Genomic DNA, 20,019 nt, shown 5'->3' with positions numbered 1-20,019 from the left:
GGTGTCAGAAGGAACCTTCCAAGTCTTCCCACATCCTAAATGCCAAAAAGTGGAACTAATCAATTTTTTTTCTTCTGCCATTCACCTTTCAAACCGCCTCAATTCAGCTGGAGGCCAAAATCTAGGTTTGGATAAATTATGTGCAATAAAAAATTAGTTTCAGAATACCTATTTAATTTGTTCTTATTAGCGCAACAGTCTGAAATTTTAGTTGAATAGAGAAATACGTAGTTGAAGTTCTCTTCATAAAAGATTTTTCACTGCAGTATTTTTAGAAGAGTAATACAGTATTGAGTTTACACAGGAGTATTAATTCCCTAAAGAGAAATTAAACCTTTTCAAGAAGAGGTGCATGAAGTGGCTTGAAAGTCAGACTTAGCCAAATTTTTAGCTCATCTTATGGCAGTGCTATATTTCACTCCAATGGATATTATTGGTCTCTACATTTCATGGAGACCTTTAGATCTGCGGTGTTCCTACTGTTTCCAAGAGTCTAGAAAGAGTAAAATGCGATACCAAACTGAAGTAGTAAATGTTCTACCTCAACATCTGTACAGTCAGAATGTAGCTGCTTCCTCTGGCAGCTCTTCTAGAACAGGGGTGGGCAAACTTTTCGGCCAGAGGGCCACATCGGGGAATAAAAATTGTATGGCGGGCCATGAATGGTCACAAAATTGGGGCTGGGGTGTGGAAAGGAGTGCAGGTTCCAGCTGGGGGTGCAGGCTCTGGGGTGGAGCTGGGGATGAGAAGTTTGGGATGTAGGAGGGTGCTCTGGTCTGGGACCGAGCGGTTTGGAGAGCCGGTATGGGATCAGGGCTGGGGCAGGGGGTTGGGGTGAGGCTCAGGGGTGCAGGCTCTGAGCGGTGCTTAACTCAAGCGGCTCAGAAGCAGTCCCTTCTCCAGCTCTTAGGTGTGGAGCAGCTCACGACCCTCAGAATGGGCCATGCTGCGCCTTCCAGAAGCTGCATGGTGTGGGCCAGCTTAAAATGGCTTGTGGGCCAAATCTGGCCCGTGGGCCGTAGTTTGCTCTCTCCTGTTCTAGAAGCTGGTTAGACTGCTGTTTTGTTCTATAGCTCTATAGAACATTCCTAGTGTATATACACATTCCTAGTGTATTTAGTAAGAATTAACCATTTTGTTAATTAATTCCTCGCAGGAACAGATTATTCTTCAAAATACAATGTGCTCCCCAAGTTTACAGGTCTACTTACAATTAAATAGACACAGCCAAGAGCAAGCATAGACAATTAGCGTGTTGAATTTCTAGTTTATCAGCTCACTATCAATGAACCACAGTCCTGAATCCACATACATAACTTTTATGATTGCTTTTCATCCGAACTCAGTGAAGAAACATTGAGAGTGAGCCCTCAGTGTCTCAACAATTGCAGTTGAAAATACTGAGTGGCCAATTTGAAATATTATGCTTAAGAATCAGTGAGTGCTAAAGCTTACGGATACCTCTTGCTAACCTAAACCTGTGGGACCCTGATATAGGACAACTCAAAACTTAAATGAATGCCTTGCTAAAATTCACACAAAAGTACTTATGTAAACTACTAAGTTACCACGCATTACACAGCGGAAGGTTTGAGAGAGTTCAGGATTAAGCAAGCTTCAGAATTCATAATGACTCAAGTACATCAAGCATTTTAAAATGTTAACAGACTAAATAGAATTTAACATTCCATTTCCTCAACATCATTTCAATATAAATAGTATCTGAATATTCACCTGTGATGTCATGTGTCAAAGGCTCATCTATCGTTTCCACTAACTGAACTGCAGACTGCTGAAGAGAGTCATCTGAGTCTACAGCAGAACCTCCCGCATCTTCTCCCATGGCTCCTTCCTCCATAGCTTCGGCTGCTATTGTTGCCAATAGTTCTCCTATATATTACAGTAAGCAGACAACTCCTTTAGCGGTTCAGCCTGTACTCTGGCTGCAATACTAACATCTGAGCATACTTGTCCAAATTTTCAAAACTGAATTGTAATTTTGGGTGCTTAATTTGAAATAACCCCATCTGAAAATCATGCCTCAAGGATATGCCCAATATCTTCTGAAAGCGAGAGACCTGTCAAAAGTTTCAAATTGGGTATGCAAAAATCACTAGTGATTTTTGAAAATGAAGGCCACAATGCTTCAAATTATATCTAAATTAAAGGTTTCATTTTATACTAATATCTTCAGTTTCTTTGTAAAACCTACAACCACAACATTCCATGCTTTCATTAGCTTAATCACATTAGCAGACTTTTCTATGTTTCATATTAGAGAATCAAATAACTGGGGGGGGGGTGAGAGTGGAAGGGGGAAGAGACAGAAGAGAAGAAGGAGAGGAATTGCAGCTTAATGCATTTCGTTAAAAAAAAAAAAACAAAAAAAAAAAACACAAAAAAACAAAAAAAAAACCAAGCTGAATTTTAAACAAACCTGCTAGAATATCCTGCAACATACAACTCAGAGAATACTGAGCCCATGCTCCTCCCCAAGAGATATCTCCTCTATTAAAGTCGGTTCCAACCAAAAGCAGCAATAGCCTTTCTAGTTGAGTTTCATTCACAATCTCACACAAATGAATTGTTGGTCTTGTAGCATTTGCAATTCTAGCAAGAACCTGTAAAAGAATTTCAGAAATATACAATTTAACTGATTTTCCAAAATATAAAACCCAACCAAAACAAAATAAAAACAAGCATGCAGACAACACCCCAACAAAACTCAGTTTGTAAATGTCACGTCAAGTTCGGGATGACAGTCATGAGTAACTAAGTCTCAAATAATGAGTCTTCTCAGAAAAGTGGCAATAAACTCTAGGTCGCATATCACCTCACTTCATTTATCTCACTCGTATTTCCATTTTCTTGTTTGATGCATCAGATTTAGTAGTCCCTCACTTTTTCACCACCATTTCCAACATACAGAGAGAACTGTTGTATAGTTCTGGAAAGTCAGTTCCCTCACCGACTAGGACTTGGTTTACCCATTAATACAATGGCTTTTTATACCAGTACTTATCTTGCAGGATGTTAGATGAAAGGCATGTAAGTGTGAGGTACTAACAATAGATGCTACAGAAAGGAAAATTTGTTGTTTAATGATTTCCCTTCACCTGAACTAGAAGCATTTGTGCTAAGGCCTTCATTCCCACAAATGCCAGAAGCAGTTCAGACTTGAACAAGTGGCTCCAGAGTGTGGCCATGAACCTCACACTTTCAAACCAGGCGAGTATGTCCAAAGTTTTATGGAAACACTCAGTATTATTTAACAGTATTCAAATGTGTTTTAACTTCAGACATGGACCCAGAAGAAGCCATAGTACAAGAAATTAAAAAGAAATTTCAGGTGGAATAGGCTGGGGGAAGAGGTCCTTTATGGGAAAAGATTTCAAAGATTCTTTGCAGATGTGAATGTAACAAAGATAGATTTAGATGTCATTGAGCAAGAAAATTTTCCATTTTAGCACGTAGCATCCCCCACAATCTCTAATCTCTAACTTTGGACCATTCTTAAGAGAAATGGAAACCTGCTTTGCAGAAGCTCATAAGAATAATGAAGGGCAGCTATGATGCTGCTCTGCCAAGTGCCTCAGGTAACAAAGGTCTTTTCTGTCTACAATGCCACAAAGCATATAGTACTGAGTCCCGATTCCCTCAATAAATGATTTTTTGAGACACTAGGCAAATTAGTGTGTAACCATCTTACCAGCAGCTACTTTAAGGCTCTATGGACCTGGCCCTTTTGGATGTAACAAGACAGAAAAGGTAAATGAGTGGTATCTGCCTGCTATATTATAGGCTGACAAGGTGGGTGAGGAAAGAAGGAGAATCCAGGGAACTACAAGATTGGGTCAGCCTCACCTCAATCCCTGGAAAAATCATGGAGCAGGTCCTCAAGGAATCCATTTTGTAGCACTTTGAGGAGAGGAAGGTGATCAGGAACAGTCGACATGGATTCACCAAGGGCAAGTTATGCCTGACCAGCCTGATTGCCTTCTATGATGAGATGACTGGCTCTGAGGATATGGGGAAAGCAGTGGACATGATATATCTTGACTTTAGCAAAGCTTTAGATACCGTCTCCCAAAGTATTCTTCCCAGCAAGTTAAAGAAGTATAGATTGGATGAATGGACTATAAGGTGAACAGAAAGATGGCTAGATTGAGCTGTTGATCACTACCCATTAGCCTGATGTCTAGTTGGCAGCCGGTATCAAGCGGAGTACCTCAAGGGTCCGCCCTGGAGCCAGTTTTGTTCAACATCTTCATTAATGATCTGGATGATGGAATGAATTGCACCTCTGCAAGTTCGCAGATGACACTAAGTTGTGAGCAGAGGCAGATATGCTGGAGGGTTGGGACAGGGTCCAAAGTGACTTAGACAAATTGGAGGATTGGGCCAAAAGAAATTGGATGAGGTTCAACAAGTGCAGAGTCCTTCACTTCGGAGAGAGGAATCTCATGCACTGCTACAGGCTGGGGACCATCTGGTTAAGTGGCAGTTCTGCAGAAAAGGACCTGAGGATTACAGTGGTTAAGAAGCTGGATATAAAAGTCAACAGTGTGCCCTTGTTGCCAAGAAGGGTAATGGCATGCTGGGTTGCATTAGTAGGAGCATTGTCAGCAGATCGAGGAAAGTGATTATTTCCTTCTATTTGGCACTGGTGAGGCAACATTTGGAGTACTGCATCCAGTTTTGGGCCCCCCACTACAGAAAGGATGCAGACAAATTGGAGAGAGTCCAGTGGAGGGCAACGAAAATGATTAGGGGACTGGGGCACATGACTTATGAGGAGAGGCTGAAGGAACTGGGCTTATTTAGTCTGCAGAAGAGAAGAGTGAGGGGGGATTTGATAGCAACCTTCACTACCTGAAGCGGCGTTTCAAAGAGGATGGAGCTAGGCTGGTCTCAGTGGTGGCAGATGACAGAACAAGGAGCAATGGTCTCAAGTTGCAGTGGGGGAGGTCTAGGTTGGATATTAGGAAAAACTATTTTTAACTAGGAGGGTAGTGAAGCACTAGAATGGAATACCTATGGAGGTGGTCGAATTTCCATCCTTAGAGGTTTTTAAGGCCCGGCTTGATAAAGCCCTGGCTGAGATGTTTTAATTGGGGTTGGTCCTGCTTTCAGCAGGGGATTGGACTAGATGACCTCCTGAGATTTCTTCCAACCCTAATCATCTATGATTCTATGAAATATCTTTTATTGAACCAAATTCTCTAATATACTTGGACCAACATGACTACAACACTGCATACATATTATAGCAGAGCTAGCAGAACTACCCATAGTTAAAGTTTTGACAAAGTTATAAGCAATGGAAAACAAACTAAAAGTTTGGAATAAAATGTTCAATGCCAGATTGAGTTTTAAGAAAATTTCAACAAAAGCTGTTGAACCACTAAGAGAAAAGGGTAGTGAAAAATGTTTTCCACTGTTAAATTCTTAAAGTTGCTTAATGAAACAATTGTAGCACCTCCAGGCTTTGAAGAAGGGATTGAAGTTTGCCAGGGGATCCCGTCAAAGACATGCTTTGTGCTGACATATGAAAATCCACCCAAATATTGCTTAATTGTAAGAGTATTATTATTTGGCCAATGAAAGAATCAGAAGTCCTGTGGAAAAAATAGTACGAGACCCTGTAATTAAAGACTTTCATAATGAACATACACTACAGTTGCCTCTGAATCCTTAACATAGCCTCCTAGATCACTGATTCCCTACTTTTTAGGTGCTTGACTTTGCAACCTAAATATTCTTTTAATAGTTTTTGTATGCAACACTTAATATACAACTTCAGAGCTTTATGAACATCTAGTTATACCATAATCTCTCCAGAGCACATTGAAGATTTGGACAAAGCGTCAGGAGAACTCTCTCCTAAGTAGAATAGAAAGGGGAGTTTAACTTGGAAAGAATAGTTTGGGATCCTATTTCACCATCAAAAATGAGTGTAGACAAAGCCCTGTATTTAGTTGTGTTTGGAGAGCTTTGGCTGGTTAAGATTATTATTGCCTAATGGCTCGAGCACTGAATTATTCAGGTAGAACACTTTTTCCCATGTGTCTGGTTCTAGTGTAAAAACTGGAGTCTAGTAAATAGCATGGGACTCAATTTATGTATCTCATGAGAACTAAGGGCTCAATGTCACCTTCTGTGATTTGAAAGAGTGGGTCCAGGCAATCTAACCATTGCCTCTTTAATGCTTCGGTCACTGGGTTCCATCTTTGGCTGATGATATGGCCGGATACAAATAAGCCATGCTCAATAAGATTACTGATGCTACAGAACAAAGCGTTACAGTGCCCCTTCTGTCCATATGCCTATTTCTGGATGAACACACACCTGATTGGAGTTACTCTTAACTGTTCACACTAGGGTTTGGACTTACTACCTAATCTGGGTTTCCCTGCAGCATCCCAAGTCTAGTTCTTACCCCAGAAATGGAAGGAAATTCTTTCCCATATCATTTATAAAGAGGAAGAATGGCCTTGTTGCTACAGCACTGAGTTTAAGGACATATCTACACTACAACAGCTGCTACAGTAACACAACTATGGCACTGCAGCTCTGCCACTGTAGTGTCACAGTGTGACGGCTTTCCACATTGATGGAAAGGATTTTTCTGTCGGTCAATGCAGGTAATCCACTTCTCTGAGAGGCAGTAAATTTTTCACAGCCCTGAGCAATGTAGCTAGGTCATCCTACGTTTTAGGTGCAAGATCAAGCCTAAAGAGATTTGGAATAAATATCCATCTCTAACAAAAACTCCCTTCTTTCATTTGGAAAGTCACTTAGCCTTTATATATTCCTATACCCAATTTGGAAATTGAAGTTTATCCTTTTAACAGCCCTGAGAAACAGGGATGCATTTGGTCTCTGAGTTAGCTGGTTCTTACTGTTACACCCACTGAGTCCACAGATTCATAATGTTACAAATTTTGTGGTTAGAGTCTTTTGGCATTGATCTGACTTCATTGTTGTCCTGAGGGGCAAGACTTTCTAAGGTTGTTGCACCAGGACATTATGATTATGGCAAAGTACAAGAGCTGTTGAAGATTTTTCAAAATCTTTTAAGGGTGGCTTCTATCTTTATGCCCATGGGGTCTCATTGAAAGAAATCATCCTCAATGGGAATTGCCATGGATGCCTCTGCTTCATCAGTCTTACAGAAGATTGGGGGGAGGGAGAGGGAGAGAGAGAGAGAGAGAGAATCTCTGAAGGCTCTATGACTGTACATCTTCAGAATTTGCCAACAGTGCTCCCTGAAGGAATTTTCCCACTTTTCTAGTGGTTTCTTTGACCAAGAAATAGAAGGAGAACGCAAATCCTTAGTTTTTGATGGGAGTTATTCTCCTTGGCTTTAGCCTGCTTCACCTCTGTTTGCCTGGAGCTTTCTCATGGCCACTATCACCATCTTCCCCAGAGATTCAAATATGCCTGCATGAAAATACTTCTATTTCTTTGGCCCAGGGTTATGATTCAAAGCTAACACTTACTTTATTAAGTGTTAAGATAAAGCTCTTGGGAAGGAGGTTAGGGTCTGGGGCAGTATGAGGCTCTGTGCCTTTTGAGTTTCTTTTGCCTTTTAATGGGAAACTGGTCCCACAGGGACCAGCTTCTTGTCCGCTGTGCCCTTTTGGATCTTAGTCTGTGTAGGTATAGGAACCCTGAATCTCCCCATTCCTCATCCTCTGAAAGTCAGCTGGAGAGAAAATACAGGTGAACATTCCAAAAGCAGCACAGATGCTCCTCTTAAGTGGAGGAAGAAAGAGACCAGGGATCTGCCAATTACCTTTAACATCAGAACTCCACCTCAGGTTCTTGATTTATCCATGAGGGGTCCATGTTTGGGGAAGGTACATCAGTTCGCTGAATCTCATCATCTGAAGGACTGACCTGCCCTTGTAGAGGCAACTAGGGGACTTTGGCCTCCTGGTCGGAAGGATAGTTGGGGGACACCTACAAGCTGTATTGACTGAGCCCCTTTTCATTGCAGAGAACGTGGTGCATGGGCTGGAGCAGTCACAGCAGAGCTCTCATTCTGTGGCTCTTGAGAAGGGCTTCTTGCTCTTTGGCTTCCTCCATTTGGCCTGCTCCATGATAATGAAGGAGAAGGAAACAAAGAATGGGCTTGGCAGGTAATCCCTTTCAAAGAACAAAGCACCCAATATTTCAATTTTCTTGAGTCAGGGGAAAGAATATTTTGCTTACTACTACTCTAAAATCAGATTTGAAGATTAGAATCACAATGAAGACAGGAGCACTGGATTGCTATTCTCTTTGCACATCTGCTGGCAGAGAATCCGACACAAGAATGGAAAGAGCCTGGTCAAGTCCTGGAGCCTGTGGACAAAACTAAACTGGATCTGGTATCTGAACAAACTGAGGTGCAGTCCAAATGTTTCCAAATGGTGGAAAGGTCAGTTGTAATTATGTAATTCTAAAAAAGTTTCAGAAAGCCTCAAGGAACAACCACAAACAAAGAGATTCAATAGATGGCATCCAAGTTTTGGTTGTAAAACCAAAACAATATGCTTAACAAGAGCTAAAATGAGGCATCTGAAAGCTTCAAAGGCTCCTGGTTACTTTTGTCTGCAGTTAAAATTAAATGAGTATGTTCTTTATACAAAAATCTTTATTTTAAGCCAAAACATGAGCCACCTACTGCAAGTGACAGTGCTCTAAAGTAGGTTATCTTAAAGGAAACTAGGATATAACTTAGTATAATAGTTTGACTAGTTGTGAATGTACTAGTTATGTGTATTTGATAATACGATTTTAAAAAAACAAAGTAACAGCTTTCTTCTTTACAAATGGTATACTTCGTTCATATTAATAATAAAGTTGTGTAGAGCTAAAATAAGTAGATGAATTATTCCCTTCTCAGGTTTACTTACATTAATTTATTCTAGCTAAACTGTATTAATGTAAAAAAGTATCTTTTTAAATGATGCTCTATAGGAGATACTTTGCAAGCATAATTCCATTATGTAATTTTCAAATACTGGAAAACACGGGAACTTGAGATTATTACAGATCATTACAAATTCAATAATTTAAGTATTTTTAATGTATCCTCAAGAAAAGGCAAAAGAAGCATCTGACAGATATTTTCATCAATACTACCCTGAAAGAATACATGCTCAGACCACATACTTTAGGATAACTCTTGACAAAAAATGAACTTCACTTTAACAACACCACTGCCTACTTTTATAGCATTCTGTTTACCTTACAAACAAACAGCAGTAGATCTGCGTGGCAAGTGAAGTCCATTGACAAAAGAAAGAGAGCCAGCTTCTGCACTACTGAGATACAACGTTCATGTGCCAGAGTAAATGGAAGTGGCTCAATTTCTGGCGTTTCCTTTGTCGTCGATACTTCTGTGTCTAAAGTAGAACGAGGCCACTCTGCAGTCCGACGTAAGCGTATTAAATCTTTGAAATGCTGCATAATTACAAAATATAAAAAAAGTGTTAAAATTTAAACTAAACTGACTATTTTCTCCATGTAAGCATATCAAGAGTCGAAAAAATGTAACAGTACCTCTTGAACTTTTTAATAATAATGGAGAATCCCACACTCTCATATTGGACCTATATTAAGATTATATGGGAACGTGGCATAAATTTGGGTTAGTTGCATTGCTTTCAAGTGACCAAGCCATAAGTTTGTAATGCAGTTCATCTTACGCAAGGGTCAATCAACTTTCATACTACAGAGTAGCTTTTTAAAAATTTATTTATGTTGAATTTAGTAATATAGTATTAAACTACCGTGGGTTCAGTTCCTTTTGTTACAGTTTCAGCCTAAACAGAATCATGCAATGACTAAGACTATAGTCATACTCACATCCTCAAAGATACTCTAGAGTTTGACAGATTTCTCAACACTATTGTGTATTCTGTATACTTACTTTACAGAAAAACTGTTTTAGAAACTTGACTCTTAATTGATACATTTTTCATATTCTTACATATGTTCATGGATCCTTAGTTACCATAAGGTCAAATGTATTGTAGTCAGACACAGTAGTAAATAACTGAAATGGATGGGCCATCAAGAATACTGATGTCTCAGTTCTTTCCTAGTGGCTAAAGAATTGGCACTGCAGAGATACAGGGCCTCAACTACCCTGCACGAAGAGAAGTAAACGTGCACGCTGGTGGCACACAAAATACTTAAGACTCAAGTTATTTGAAAACAGACATTATTTCTTCACATGTACAATCAAGGATTCTTTGTTACACTGTATAAGCCTTGTGTCACACACTTTGTACACCCTGTGGACCGCCCTTCCATTGCTTAACTCCTGCCTCTCCCTTTGGGATTTATTATATGGTAATCAATAGCCTGCAGTCGTCATTTCTAGTACTAATAAATTGCAAGTTGGATACCTTCAATTAGTCACTGTTTGGGCAGAATCCTGTACTATTTTAACAGTACCACCTGCTCATCCCCAATCTTTTTTTCAGAGTGAGCAAGGGTCACTGGCATTTTGCTGCAGGGTTTTTTTGTTTGTTTGTTTGTTTGTTTTGGGGGGGAAGTATGCGGGGGGAAGGGAGACACAAGGAAACCTTTGCCTGGACAGGGTTTTTTTTGTTTAGTTTTAAAATAAACATGGCAGCTGTTTGAAGCTAATCCCAAAGTTTGGAATGCTGTAAGATGGCACTGATTTGCAGGTGATGTGGTCAAAATTGCATAAAATATAATTTATCACATACATGGTATGTACATATATACAACAGATAGATCTTAATAAAGATCATATTAAATGTGGAAGGTTTTAATGCAACCTATTTTCAACAGAAGCAGGATTGCTGTAAAGCAAATCCCACACAGCTTTAACCAACAGCATATTTCAGCCAGTGGGGCAGTGCAGGTGTTTAAAACTGTGTCACTGACTTATAAAAAGTGCTGCATTCCACTGTTGAGTCTTCAGTTCCAGGATTGGCCAGCCAGTTCACTTACCTGCTTTACAGTTGGATCAGTGGCTGAGTCCCTTCATCCTCCGTAAGTGTTCGCTAGCAGACCTACTATTCCCCTCCCCTGATCACCTATGGAGTGCCTTCTGTTCCAACTGCAAAATCTTTCTGGCCCTTCCATTACTGTGCAAGGGAAAAGTGACTACATGCTAACCACAGCAAGATGGGAAGTGGCTTATTGTTACTGCTGCAGAAGAGTCTATTTCACTTAAGTAACAACTCAAGAATAGAGCAGAAAGAGCAGGAAAATGAAACTCATGACAGAGGAGTGTTAGTGAAAATGCAGCGCTTGATAAAATTTGCTGGTGTTTCTTTAACCCTATTTTTTCCCATGGTAATTATAAAGTGACATGCTTATTTCTCTTTTATAACCTCTATGAATCTATGATCCCTTAAAGACTTTCAGAAGTCTTAATAGGCAACAAGATTTCCAAAGCCTAAAGATTTCCAAAGGTAAAAATCTAAATGGTATCTATGAAGCGAGTCCTACTTGTTTTAAGTATTGGGGGTAGCTGTGTTAGTCTGTATCCACAAAAACAACAAGGAGTCCAGTGGCACCTTAAAATCTGTTAGTCTTTAAGGTGCCACCGGTCTACTTGTTTTATGCTCAAAGGAACGTCCGTACTGCCTGCTCCATTTCTGTTGGCAGACAAGGCACTGAAGTTTACTAGATTGTTCTCTGAGCATGCCTGGGTTTCTTTTCATGCCCAGTATCCAGAGCTCATAACAAGAAGCTAGGATTTATATGTTGCCACCATGCTTGTGGAAAGCTAAACTTCCAAAAAATAAGAGGAAGTGTTTTCAATACAGCATTTGTTTGCTTTGGAAGCAGATGTATTGGCATGCTTACTTTTTGGCTACTCATCCAAGACAATTTCCTTTAAAAATCACACTCATAAGTTAGCCATATAAAGCACAATTTCAGTTCTTTATAGACAAGTGCTGTCAGGTGTTTACTGTGATTTATAGACTAGTTTGACACTACAAATGCTTCTAGGTTATTGGTGATTTTGGCTATGATCAGCTAAAAGGTGCCTGTAGCAAAATCAACTAAAACATTTTTCCCAAGCCAGACATTTACAGATGGCTGCTGAATTCGGCAAACAGAACAGCCTTGATAAGAGCCAGCACGAAACACTATTTTTTTTTGTATAAAGTCAACCCAGGACAAAAATGATTTTGCAGGAACAGGTCTTTTCAGACAACAGACAACAAGTGAACTGCAGTTTCAGAACATCATACCTTTGAAGTAGCCTGCTTTAGTTTTGCCTGTTCTACTAAAAGTTTGTATGATGATCCTTTGTTGCTTTGTATTTTCTCTTTTTCCATCTGTTCCACCAAAGCCTTCTGTTTTGCTTTTAATAAGTTAAGTTGCTAAAAGAAAATGTTAATAGGAAAAACAAAAAAATTAAGCAATAAGATGCGAAAAGGATCAGTATTTTCATATGATAGTAAACTTCAATTCAAATTGCGAATTGAGCCTTTTTAAGTTTAGTTTTTGTACAACTTTAAAGTATACAACTTCAGTGGACTGCCAGCAGATTAGGTTTAAGAACCACCAATATTTTAAGAGAATTTTTAGATATGAACACAGGGTCACAAAATCTGTACAGGGTGCATTTAAAATTGAACACAGTCTTAAAATGATATACTGTTGAATTATAGCTGGTCAGCCTCTAGAAGCTTGCACTCAGATGTTTGTTGATTCACCAAAAATGCAAAAGTTTTACTATCAAATATAGACCACAGGGAAGTATAACAATATGCTCCACAAGACTAGAATGATTTCAGCAGATCCCATGCCCTGCAGTTTGAGATACATGTCAAGAGAGATAGACAGCTTTTAGCTACAGAACCAGGCCTCTGCAAAAGCAAGATTGAATGAGCTCCGTGCTCAAAGCTGGAATTTTAAGAAATAAGGTACATTACTAAAGTATCTTACATTAAAAATGCCAGTACACACTGAAAGTTACCTGTTTATGATGAACAAGTTGCTTTCTGATCTTTCTGGAGTACAATCTATCTAGGCTACTGTTGCCTTTAGAAGATCTGCTCAGATTCTGGGTATGTAGGCTATTATTAATAAAACTCCATTGGTTGCCTAATGGAAAGAAACATATCAATATTTGAGGCTCACTTTTAACAGTTCCTAAAATAGTTGAGAGCAAAAAGAATTCATTCTATCAACTAAATATAAAAATGGAGCATTAAATTTAAGGCTTCTACTAAACTATCTGTCATGCAATCCTCACTTTGGGTGGCAGCATTATTGCATAGCTTGAAAAGGTCAACAGTACAATTTTGCATTTACTATTTTCAAATTCTGAAGTATGAAAGGAACAAACAAGACTAGTTCAACTCATACAAACCAAAAGCACCATAATGTGAATCCTTATCACTCACATTTCTCCTCCTGAAAGATGACACTACTCAAAAAAACATTAAAAAACAAAAACAAACAAAAAAAAAAACACAACCCACACACACCACCTCACCCACAACTAAGCTAGAAATTAAAATGCACTTACTCAAACACACCATTCTCCTCAGACGTTACCTACACACACAGTTACACAAACATCAAGTTGACTGCACCACACCTTAAGTATGGGCACCACTGTCCAGCTTGCTGGGGAAAGGAGTATAGCACTTTACAGGTGGGATGCGAGAGAGAGGCACAGAAGCTGCTGAAAACGTAGAGTGGGTTAGTGTGATAACGTTGACTCATCCCCCAGGGACCGAAAGGGTTGGAGAGTTGACCAAGAGCAAGCCTGGCAGGAAAAGTCTCTTTTCTCAGGACCAGGCTGAGCAGCACTCACCCTCCTTCCCCTTGGAAATGGCAAAATACTAAGTTTGGTCTGGACCCACTGTGGGCATTGCACTAGCCACTCTTGTCTCAGGGGGCTAGGAAGGAATTTTCCCTCACCACCAGATTGACCAAGATGATGTGGTGTGGTTTTTGCTTTACCCACAGCATGTTTGGGGGAGGCTTTATTACGGTGAACAGGGAAGTGAGTTAAGTAAGGAGTTGTGACATCATAGCCTAGAGTATGGAGTGGATGTCCAGTGCAGGTACTCCAGAGGGAAGGGATACAGTGACCAGATAAATGGCTTGGTAAAGGACTTAAAGGAGGTGTTTGTTTAAGGAGTAGAACAGGGGTTCTATGACTGGAAGTCAACTCCCATTTTCCTTTATAACCTATTTGGGGCCGGGGAGGGGATACAATCACGTCCCAGCAATGGGTTGGCTGGCAGAAACCCCTGGGTAGATATTGAAATGATCATGGAGTTACTTGAACTGTACACTTATCTGTCAGGTAGTCCCAGACATCTAATAAAGTTGCAGCCTGATTAAACCATATCCAGTGTCTCCAGTCCTTTTTTTGGTTTAACAGTGTTGCCAACTCTCACAATATTACTGACAGTCTCAAAATATTTCATGTTCCTTAAAGCTCCAACTCCTGGTATCATGGGATAATGTGAGAATCTCAACTTTTTTTTTTCTTTTTCTTTAAGTTTATATCCATCATGGTTGTGAAAAAGAGAGTTTGAAAATGTAAACCATTAATAGCTCAAGAACCAAAAGGCTAATAAATAGATCCCAAGCTGTATTTTTAAAATCTCATGATTCTGACTAATTTTTGAACACTGGAGCTGGCAGTACTGAACATTTTACAAAGATCTCTAAAATCTAGACTTGATTTAGAAATATTGTAAGTGTTCCATACCTGTCAGGAATCTCTCCCTCTCTTTTCCATTCAAAGGCTTCTTGGCTGTTGCTGCTTCATCTTCAACAGTTGCCACATAGTCTAGGAGTCTGGATACCAGCATTACAACCCAGCTGATCATGGGAATGTCCAATACCCCTTAAACAAGTAGGTTTTAGGTGACATTTGAGTGATTGTTCTAATTTCAGAAATTTACTAAATCAGAAAAGCAATGCTTAAAGAATCTCCACACGGACATTTTATGGCATACACAGTTCCAGGTAATAAAGGCTTCCGTGTTTCCTTCCACAGGCAGAGGAAAGGACTTGCACTCAAGAATCACTGCATGGAGTCTCAGAGCACAGAAAGAAGTTGGGAGGAAGGGAATCATGAAGAGCTGAAGTAAGGTCCAAAAGCAAAGATCACAATTCTTCTCATCAGATGAAAATGGAAATAGAAGGATTCTCCCTCATTGTTCATGTCCCCTTCACTGTGAACCTTGGTAACAAAAGGCAAACAAGGCTCCACAAACAAAGGGGCAGTTACTTTTCTGAACCCCCTAACATTCCCCTGTTTTCCACAGATGGCTCCTCAGCAAACTAGCTCTCATTTAAAGTGAACTCTCAGCCAGCTGCTGGGAAAGCTGAAACTCTCACACTGAGGCAAGATGTAGTACCTCCTGCAAATTGATAACACTACCTAATATCATTATTGCCTGCATTGGCCTCATGCATGCTAACAGGGTGGTGGGGATTTTTGCATGCGACTCACATAAAACCTACTTGTACCTCACACAAGAAATCCTTCTGAATCAATGAGTCATTCTTCTGACCTCAAAACAGTTATAAAACACACTAATTAGCGAGTATCAATGGCCATCAGCCTATACAATCAAACAGGTCACTCAACCAATGTCTTTAATTAAACTGGATGCCTATATAGACACAACATGCACCAGTAGGCCAGAGATTATTGTGTACCACGCTGCAGGCTAAAAATCACATTTTCATATCTGTGCGTAAGTACTATATTTAAGTGGCACATTTAATAACGACTTAGTTTTTACACAGGACATTTAGTCCATTTATCTCAAAATGCTCAGTAAACTCAAGTATCATTATTTCCAATTTACAGATAAAAAAACCAAGGCACAAAAGTGATTTGCCCAAGGTGTCACACCCAGTCATTGGCAGAGCAAGCAACAAAACCCAGGCACTCTGACTTCCCCATCCGGTATTCTGTCCATTGGAACACACTGCCCCATCTTAAATGGTAACAGAAGAGACTTAATGGTAGGACCCGGAACTGGCAATGCAGACTAGAGGGACAAGAGGCAGGATGGCTCATCTGGGTGACTACTGTTGCACATCAGTCCAGGTTTCAGACTAAAAAACAAGGAATATAATCTACAGTATAGGAGTCTGGTCCACAGAAAGATGTCTAAAAGTTGTTTGTTTTTTGTTTTTTTAAATGATCATACTATGTCTTTTCCTTCTCTCCATATCAATACCTCTGTTCTTCAATTTCTCTTAATATCTAAGTACTTCTTAAACTCTCTTCCCTTTTTTCCCCCTCCATCCCAAATTTTAGCACTGCCCCTCACTTTCATCCCAAACACCTTTTTCTCCCCTACTGTTGTGTCTTATTTATTTTCTGACTCTTAGCGGAAGGACTAATGGGAGAGAACCATTAGTTTCTCACTCCTTTTCTTGCTCCCTACATACATTTGATGCTTCTTCTCACCACTTCCCCTCTAGTGGGAATTATGTCACACTTGGTGCGCTCATCACACACTCAGTAATTCCCTAGTGTTTACCTGTGTTGCCCAAGAGGAAGGAAGCTGGAAAACCAACAGAGATGAAGCTCTTAAGTCCTCAGTGAGCAGGAATAGTGATGCAAAAAGATAAGGGAGAAATTGGCAGCTCGGGGAACAGGGCAAAAGGGGTGGAGGAATTGCAAAGGCAGATCATAAGAACTTATGAGAACCAAGTGAGAGGCTATGGCAGTGATACTGCTCCCCATCAGTCTACCAAAGGCTAAGTCAACTCCCCTTTGTCACTTACAAACCTATGTTTGAGGGATTCAGGATAGTAGGAAGGCAGAGAACCAGCTGGCATTTACCAAGCTTGCAAACCTATTAATTCAAGCTGATGAGCCTTTTATAACTTTGTAAGTGCACATGAGTTAAGGGATGTTCCCTAATTTAAAATTCACAAAATTTCAAAGATAATTAACTGATTTTCTTCAAATTTGTCATGATTTTAAGATGCTGTACAAAGCGTGTCTAGTTTGGAGAATATCAATTGAGTACTTTTAGAGAGCTACGAACATTTTAAGTCAGAATATTTAGAAAAAAACAACATTTAGCTACTCATGAGTTAAGGGCACTTTAGCTATGCACTTAACACAATTTTATATTCCGCATCATCTATTAAAACAGCCATAATTTGGTCAAATTAAATCCAACTATATTTGCTAAACAAGCAAAGACTAGTTCCCAAAGAGAACTGTATCTGTGCCTAATTCTGAAATTCAGATACTTTTGCTACAGCTGTCTGAAAACATAGTGGGATAATTTTTTAAACATGTAAATTTCCTTTTCATCCTAACTGAACAAGAATAGTGAGGCAGATTTTGCCCAAAATTTCAAGAAAAAAAAATAAAAGTCATGTTTGGGCAAAGACCAAGAATGTGAAATTGTAACCCCCCACCAAAAAAATCAATGTTTCCAAGTAAGCAAAAAAGGGGATTTTAACTTAGCCTGCTTTGATAGTAGGTGCAATCAGCCCCCATTATGAAAATATACGCTTTAATTAGAATCAAGATCTAATTTGAAAATATAGCTCCTAAAACGAAGATCTACCTTCAGTGCGCCTGTACATAGGTAAATGAGGTTGCAGAGGTGACAGCAAGTTATCCAAGAGATTAAGCAAACTTTCTAAGACACCACTGTTACTAAGTGACCTTTGGCCAATGCAGGAAAGCAACACGAAGACCCTAAAAATAAAATTAAAAATGTTTAAACACATTGAACAATTCTCTTCAGTTATAATTCTGATAAAAAGCATTTAAATGCAGTAATACTTCTTGGAAAATACATTAAACAACATTTCCACACGTTGAAATCAAAGATTAAGGAAGGTAAGAGTAAAAAAAAAACAACAAAAATGAGTGCTGCAGTTCAAAAAGGTAGGCACGGTTCAATTTGTACTATCAGAGGGGCAATGTAATATCATCAGATCTGCAGTTTCTCATTTTAACCTTAAGTCATGAGCAGTTACTTACCATTAGAAGCCTGCAGAGTTCCCAATCTATGCATTTTCTTCACTGAGAATTTACCAGTTTCATTTCTTATTCTACTTGTCCCTACTTTAATATTATAAATCTGGGTACAGCAAAACAATGAATACTTGAAAGCGTACATGGATTGAATTCCCCATCTACCACATATCCACACCACATTATCTTAGTGTAGGTGCACTCCTTTTGCCTGAATTGTAAGGTTTTCTGTAACCTTCATTTTAACAATTTACCATCATTTTTTCCCCAAGGGGAAAAAACTCTTCTATTTAACTGACAGCAGGTCATGAAGAGGGAATAAGGTGATGCTTTTTGATGGCACCTGGCTCAAAAACAAAGTTCAGAAATAGCACTGCTTTGAGTTTGCTGGAATACCTATGTGAGCAAGAGAATTTTCCAACTTTTGACTCATCAAAAAATCCAGAAGGACAAGGGAGAGTTCAAGTGGCAGCAGAAGTTTTTCCTATTTGAGGTAAAGCGAACAGGCTGGTCCATGTGTTCTAAGCCTACAAAAGCCTGCACACCCCAATACAGCAGCCAACTATTTATGGCTGATGTTCTGAAAATTTTTAACATCTTTTTTAAGAATAGTATCAAATATGAATAATCAAGATGACTAATGGCTGGCCTTGAAACCGTGCAATTAAGTTCATTACACTTAAGACCTGGGTTTGATTCTCAGCCCTAGTCTTCTGCTCTTACTCCAAAGAGGTTGGACCTGTGTTCCAGGTGCTGCTTGATTTATATTTCTATTGAGCTGTTTTCAAATCACCTTCTTACTTCCTAAACCATTAGTAACTGAGATCTCTGTGATGAAAACCCATCTAAACCTTGCAAAGAAGAAAGCAGCTCATGTTGCTGTGAAGCAACCCCTGCAAATGTAGAACGAGCACCAGAGTGTCTCCAGGAGTCCCTATTCAGTCCTTCCAAAGCACAGATATGTTGAAGGATCACCTGAGTGCACACCACCGAAAACCAAGAAAGGATTGTGATTCACAGATTTATAATTTTGCTGTTGTATTTCCTTGTAGCCACCTTTGAAGTGAGCAGAAGGAAAGACATGATGGGTACGATTCAACCACACTGGATAAGAAAGACGATGTTTTTGTTAGGACAAGTCACTAAAAAAAGTGTAACAATACTAGCATTTGAAGTGTCATCATTAAGTTTCAGAGTTAATAGTGAACTGCAAAAACCTCTAAAACCAATTCCAATAGCCTTTGAGAGATCCCAGAAGAGATAAGCCCTATATAGCTATTAAATGTAATTAGCAATGTGTTTGTATAGAATTTGATACACTTGTTGCCTATTAATAACCCAAGAAATCTGAGCTGCAGATCTCCTGATATGTCTGCTTGTAGTAATTAATATGATGAACAGAAATGTTAAAGAATCATTACATTCCTTTCACCTCATTACCCTAATATATTAAGTCCAAGAGATTAGTACTATTCAAAAAAGATTATGGATAATATCCACAATTGCAGTAAGCAGAAAAGTGGACAATGGGATATAAACCACAATCACTCAAAACAGGACTATCACTAACTGGTTAGGTACTGAGGAAGCAACTTCCTCTGTGAGAGTTATTCTATAATTATGTATTATGGGGTTTGTCTAAAGCACCTGTTCCAGCTAGAGCTGCATGAAATTTTTCTGTCAAAAAACATATATGCTGAAAAACGAAGTTTTGGTGAACCCAAAATTATTCATGAAATTGAGTCAAGGTTGTCAAGTAGTTACTGAACTGAAAAAATGAAATGTTTTGGAAATGCTGAAATGAAATTGTTCACTTTGACATTTATTTTTTAGGCTGGTAGAGGAAGTGGTGGTGGTGATGGCACCACCCTCTTTATAACTTTTAGCCCAGTGGTTAGGGCACTCAGCTGGAATTTGAGACACCCAGGTTGGATTCCTCCTCTGTCTGATGTGAACAAGGAATGTGAACTACAATCTCCCACATCACAGGTAAGCTCTCTATCCAATGGGCTACAGGATAGCCTGGTGTGGGACACACAATT

The 20,019-nt window shown here is 39.3% G+C and overlaps 1 protein-coding gene across 1 annotated transcript in view; it reads right to left on the bottom strand.

Moving 5' to 3' along the window:
• Window positions 1-20,019, bottom strand: part of BIRC6 (baculoviral IAP repeat containing 6) — a 338,471-nt gene that overhangs the window by 228,086 nt on the left and 90,366 nt on the right. The window contains 7 exon segments of the mRNA XM_030557127.1: window positions 1,735-1,890; window positions 2,438-2,621; window positions 9,238-9,453; window positions 12,234-12,365; window positions 12,965-13,092; window positions 14,720-14,857; window positions 17,562-17,695. Coding sequence (XP_030412987.1) covers window positions 1,735-1,890; window positions 2,438-2,621; window positions 9,238-9,453; window positions 12,234-12,365; window positions 12,965-13,092; window positions 14,720-14,857; window positions 17,562-17,695 — 1,088 coding nt within the window.

This window comes from Gopherus evgoodei, chromosome 3 (assembly GCF_007399415.2).
Source record: "Gopherus evgoodei ecotype Sinaloan lineage chromosome 3, rGopEvg1_v1.p, whole genome shotgun sequence".
Classification (NCBI taxonomy): Eukaryota; Metazoa; Chordata; order Testudines; family Testudinidae; genus Gopherus; species Gopherus evgoodei.
This window is presented reverse-complemented; position numbering and strand designations above follow the sequence as displayed.